The following is a 6,000-nucleotide window of genomic DNA, read 5'->3' as shown; positions in this document are numbered from 1 at the left end:
GCCATATAATGGGAATTTAATCAATATTTATTGAATGAGGAATGCATTGTTTACTTGTAATCCAAAAATGTTCTCTCAATATCATAAGTGTAGCTTTTGTCCTAATTTAAAGGCTGGTTGAGCACCTTCCTGAAATTATGGAGTTACTTTGTCTTCGGTTCTAAGTAAAGACCAAACCTGTGAAGAATAGGGACTAGTGGCCAGCGTGGGTTCTGGGGACCAGTGAGGCTGGCCACTGCCATCTCTGTGGGCTCCTTAGAGCAAGCTGCCACTTAGAATCCTGAGACTCCAGGGAGCGATGCAAAACGAGGCAGCCCTCCCCGCCCCGCTCCCCCACTCCATGCGTCCAATTTCAGAACTCTTGGCTGAAATGTGACGGTGTTATTGTTTCTTCCTCTCCAGGGTGCCATTTTGATTTTTATGGGGATTGTTGTCCTCACTATGAAGGCATCTGTTATTGAAATGTTCCTTGGTAAGTACTTTTATATGTGTATCTGGATACACTTTTAACATTTTCCTAAAGTCCAAAGAATCTTGCCAAGAAAAGGTTTAAACCAAGACAGTGCGTGTAAACAGTACAGTGTATCTTTTTATGATACATAGTTTGGAGGGAAGTTTCAGTGAGAATGTTAACTGTGGATGGAATTCAGGATGTAAGTGTGTATATATTTTTGTATAAGGCAAATGTATGTATTACATGTTTGTACATATTACGCACATCTATATGCACATATCTGTGCATTCTTCAGCAACTAGCCAACATTGCAGATAGAGCACATTTACGGATTCTGAATTTGGGAACATTCTTGTTTCTTATTCCTCAAAAAAAAAAAAATTATTATCACTGACATGACCTTACTTGTAACCACTGGTGACCCATACTTTTAGAGATGAAACCCTTACCCATTATCAGCAGGGAACACAATTTTGGGCAGGCTCTGGAGGAGCAGCAGCTCGCCCAGAAGAGAGAAGAGGGTTGACGGGTTTAGCTTTAAGCCCAAGGGTAATCTTCTAGTAATTTCAACCCCACTGCACCCCAACCATGTTGGATAGAGTGACCCCCACGGATGGCTGTGATACTAATGCCAGGGAAGTGTGCAAAGCCCTTTCAGGCAGTCTATCTGTTCACTAGGGCTGCCACAACACAATACCACAAACCGGGGGTGGGGGTGGGGGTGGGGGGTGCTTCAAATGGCAAGATTTTATTCGCTCACTGTCCTGAAAGCTAGAAGTCCAAACTCAGAGTGTCAGCAGGCTTGGTTCCTTCAGAGGGCTGTGGTGGAGAGTCTGTTCCGTGCCTCTCTCTCAGCTTCTGGTTGTTTGCGGGCCATCTTTGGCACTTCTTAACGTCACACCCCTCTGTGTGTGCATCTGTGTGTGCGCCCAAATTTCCCCCTTCTTATAACACTTATAATCCAACATATTGGATTAGAGGCCCAACCTAGTCCAGTAGGACCGCATCAGAACTTAAATCATTACATCTGCAAGCAGCCTATTTCAAAATGAGGTCATATTCGGTATTGGGGGCTGGGACTTCAACACATGAATCTAGGATGCACAAAATTAAACCCATAACATCGTCTCAATGTTCAAGGTCTGTGCAGAGGGCGTCTACACAGCAGAGCTGGTAAATGGAAGAGAAAGAGGTAACACAGCTGAGAAGGCAAGAGGGCTTTCACCTGGTGGAAGGAGACTAGACTGGGAGTCGGAGGGTTCACATGGGTTCTGGTCCAGACTCCCCCACCAACCTGCTGAAGGATAGTCACCTGGGAAACTCAGGCTCCTTCACTTGGACCTTGTCCTTTGAGAGGCTGCCCCCTCCCACAATCACTCGCCTGTTAGCAGGTTTCTTATTTAGGGCAGGTAGAGAGTCAGAAATAAGAAGGCTTTAGCGACTGTAAAACAAACAAAACAAGCAAACCCTGAGGCCATTTCATACTCAGCATGTCCCCTGCATCACAGAACCAAGAAGGAAGACTTGACTGTCCTTCCTGGTCCCAGCCTGACTCAGCCTGCCTTTCTGCAAAACTCTCTCCCCTCAGGGCTACTCATTCAGAAAGTGAGAAATCGAAGTAGACAAAGGAGACTCCTGTCACAAAATCCCCTCTCTGTGTCCTCACACGTCTGCCTCCCTGGCATCTCTCTTGTTCATCTGCTGGTCTCCATCCCAGGACCATTTCCCTGTCATGCTCCTTGGTACCCATGACAGCCTCCCTGCCCCAAATCCTGACCCCTCTAACTCCTTCTCGACCATACCCCAATCTCTCTAAAGCCCATGTCTGATCACCACTCTTGAGTTAAACTCCTCAGTATTTCCCCCTTTGTCTTTGAGATGGGGTCCATATCAATTAAAGTGCCTTGCTTGTTGGGCACTTTGTTGTCTTCTGTGCTCCTTGCTCCCCACGGAGTCCACTCTGGGTTCCAGGGACCTGAAAAGTACTGACTTTCTCATTCCCCTGAGACTCACATCATTTCTCCCCTCCAGGCCTTTGACCATGCTGTTCCCCTTCCTGGAATGTTCTTCCTCTTGCCTCCATACCTCCCCAAGCCCTACTGGTCCTCAGAAAGCTTCCCTCAGCCCCTCATCTGATCAGGCCATCTTTCTAAGTGTCCCACTGCACCCTGTATTGATTCTCATCATAGCTGTGTGGCATTTGCCTTGCCACTGGCCCAGGTCCCCCAAAGCTGTGAACTCATTGAGGGCAAGAGCTGGTGCATTGCCAGTGCTTGACATATCCCACAGGCACTCAAGAATAACCATGAAATAAACTGTTCTCCTTAGGGAGGCTGGATTTCTAAGGTATCAGAGTCCAACTCTGTACCCAATTCTGATGTGTGGGTTTTTTCACCACACGAAGTGATTCCCCAACACCAGCTGAATGTCCTGTAATTTAACTCAATTCTGACTCTACCTACCTGAAGACGGCGTCAAACTCAACAACGGCACCTATGGGGAGCAAGTGGTATACATGGGCTAAGACAGTAGCCACCAAACTTGCGTTCCGGTTCCAACTTCTGCCCCCAAATAACTGCCGCTTTAGCCAAGGTGTTAACCCTGAACTTTGTTTCTTTTTTATAAAATAAAAGGATAACCTGCAAAGCTCCTCCCAGCTTTAATATTCGTGATCTGAAGCATAACTGTATGATTTATATGATTGTAGAGAGTAAGTTGTCCTGTCTTTGCTATGAAGCTCTGATTTATTTAATGCCAGATGTTTCATTGAGAACATAATCCCAAATTAAAGCATGGGGGAAATTTGAACTGCTTTCAAATGACCTGCCTCATAAATCAGTTTTCAGGAAGGCATTGTGGACACTTAAAGAGAACCAGAGCTGGATAGTGTTTAAAGAGGTAAAAACAGATTGTAATCAGGAACTATTGCAGTAGAGGACACCGCACTATAGAACTGGGCTCAAATCCAAATACAACAAGGAACATGGAGATTTCTCCAAGCAGCAAGTCGCATGGGTCAGTGGATGGAAATTACTGAGTGAAGACATCAAGGGTGGGGGGTTCTTGCTAAAGGCAGACCAGGGCGATCAGGTATCAAGGGTGGAGAATTCTCTCTAAACAGGATTCTTGCGAAAACCGAGTGATGCAGAATCAACAAGGAGAGACAATGAAGCCCACACTCAAAGGCCAGCTGGGAAGAGGGTCTGGAGGAGTTGAATTAAAGTTTGGTCAAGGAGAGAGTTTTTGTCAACACCACCGGAGTTAGTGTCTTCAGGGGTCCTGAAGGGATCTATCAAAAAGTTTATGGGCTAAAACGAGGCACTTCCATAAAAGTTCTGGGCACACAATAAGTTTTCAGTAAGTACTTCCTGATTTGGTCATTGATTAGATGTTCTGGCCCTTCATGTCTTTTCTTGAAAGTAAGTGAATTCTGATTATAATTCATTATTGATAGGGAGAACTGGGACACAAGTGCCTATTAATCATACCAATGATTTTGGAATGGACTTTGCATTATCATAAGCCTATATGATTTCACCATGACCCAATTATAAAATATTTTGTCTTTTTCTAATTGTAAAAGAAACATATCCTATATAAAATATGGAATACATATATGGAATACACTATAAAATGGGGAAAATATAGAAAATAGAAATGATAATTCCATCATTAACATTTTTCTATGTTATTTCTCTCTGCATATATTCTAACTTTGTCAGAATCATTCTGAAGTTTAGAACTGAGCACTTGCCGTTTAATATTCTTTAACACATCATTTGTAATAAATGCTCAGGATACCCCCAATGTTGGGATATTTCCAACATTTCATTATTTCCAGATTGCCATTATATATAATGCTGTAATGGACATTTGTTTACCTCACTTTTTATCTTCATCTCTAATTATAACTTGGGATATATTCCTAGGGGCATATTTTCTAGGACAAAGAATAGAAATATTTTTAAGGCTACTGACATATATTGCCAAATGGCTTTCCAGAATGACTGTACCTGCTTAGACTTCACCAGCAGTGTACCTAAATGCCATCATCTCAAATCCATGCCAAGATTAAGTATAATCTTGTATTCAATATTTACTGACATGATAAGAGAAACTATCATGTTTGGCTTTACCTTGCATTTCTTGTCATTAATGAGACCGAACATCGTTTTAAGCCAACTCATTTGTATTTATCTATAAGCTATCTGGATGATAATGTATTTAAATTGAATTTTAAAACAATCACACCTCAGCCCTCTCAACTGTACTCATGGCTACTCTAAAGAGGAAGAGAGTGAGAAGTGGGGGGAAATCTTTTCTTTGAAAAAGTAATATCAACAGTTCGTTGGTTTGGTAATTTCAAGCACTACTATCAAAAGGTGAGAACCGTATTCCCTTTATTCAACGTTACTCAAAACTAGAATATTGAATTTTCAACAATTGAAAATTGCAACAAATTTCATAAACCATGATTGCCTTGGAACTTTGGCCTCTAGATTTAACATCCTCAGGTCTTCTAGACACTAATGGCCTCCATAGCCTGGTGACTAGCTACTCCTACAGAAGGGATTGGCTTTCAGACCTGTGGTCCACTTTGTCCTCGGAAGTGAGCATTGGCCATCCATCCCCGTGCTCTGCCTGACTTCCTAAGAAAGGCAACACAAGAGTGATTTTTCTCTTTCCCAAATTCAACAGTCAATTCACCATTTCCAGTGCAGGGAGGGAAGCCTTATATATGAGGAATGAAGACTTGCTCCAGGGCACAAGCACATTTGCAGCCTTATTGACCAGCCCTCCCCTTGAGGAGTGGTTTCTGGAGAGTTTTAATTAACAAGCGTCTAAGCCGAGGAGAGGGCCTCTGCGTTCCATTGAAAATAATGACTTTATTAACCACTGTGGTCAAACTGAGCCCAGTTATGCATGTTTTCAGCCTGGAGGGTCATGGGGGAGCAAATGCGAGTGATGGGGTGGTCTTACCGAAGTATTTATAGTCCTAATGATACAGAGACTTGTAAACCACTCGCCACAGGCACACAGACCTGGGAGGACAGTATTTGGTTTTCCACAAATATTGATACCCAAATGTATTACTTACTATTTACTCCTTCTACTTGCTTAATTTTCTTCTATATACTTATTTAGTACTTGCTTTTTTTTTTTTTAAATATTCTAGGGCTCGTTGTTTTCGTGGATAAAATGAAGATGTGTCTTTGCACAGAGTTAAATGACACAGAGACTACTATAAAAATTAGACCTCCAGGACACTCACACCCACCCAAACCCCAGAAGTAAATAACACGTAAAAAATGTCTGCCTTCATTCCACCTGGCTCGACTTCTGGGTCTCATTCAGTTCTCTTTCATGTGTCTGTTCTTGCAGGATATGGTATGTCAACTGTGCAGGCCTCTGCTTAACATTAAAGGTCGAAACTGGGGATAATTCAAGGGCTGTACCATTGGTGCAGACTAGCTAATCACAAGATAAATACAAAGTTTTCTTAATGAGTGCTGGTGACATTTTCCTTCAAAGGTAGTTGCCAATTC

General features: G+C 42.7%; 1 protein-coding gene across 1 annotated transcript in view; it reads left to right on the top strand.

The window, feature by feature from the left end:
* Window positions 1–406: 406 nt before the first annotated feature.
* Window positions 407–6,000, top strand: part of VIT (vitrin) — an 82,885-nt gene continuing 77,291 nt past the window's right edge. The window contains exon 1 of the mRNA XM_049651899.1: window positions 407–472. Within this exon, the coding sequence (XP_049507856.1) occupies window positions 421–472 (52 nt within the window). The 5' untranslated portion in view covers window positions 407–420. The remainder of the gene's footprint in view (window positions 473–6,000) is intronic.

The sequence above is a fragment of the Panthera uncia genome (genome assembly GCF_023721935.1).
Source record: "Panthera uncia isolate 11264 chromosome A3 unlocalized genomic scaffold, Puncia_PCG_1.0 HiC_scaffold_12, whole genome shotgun sequence".
NCBI lineage: Eukaryota > Metazoa > Chordata > Mammalia > Carnivora > Felidae > Panthera > Panthera uncia.
The sequence above is the reverse complement of the archived record's forward strand: the minus strand, read 5'-3'. Positions and strand labels throughout refer to the sequence as shown.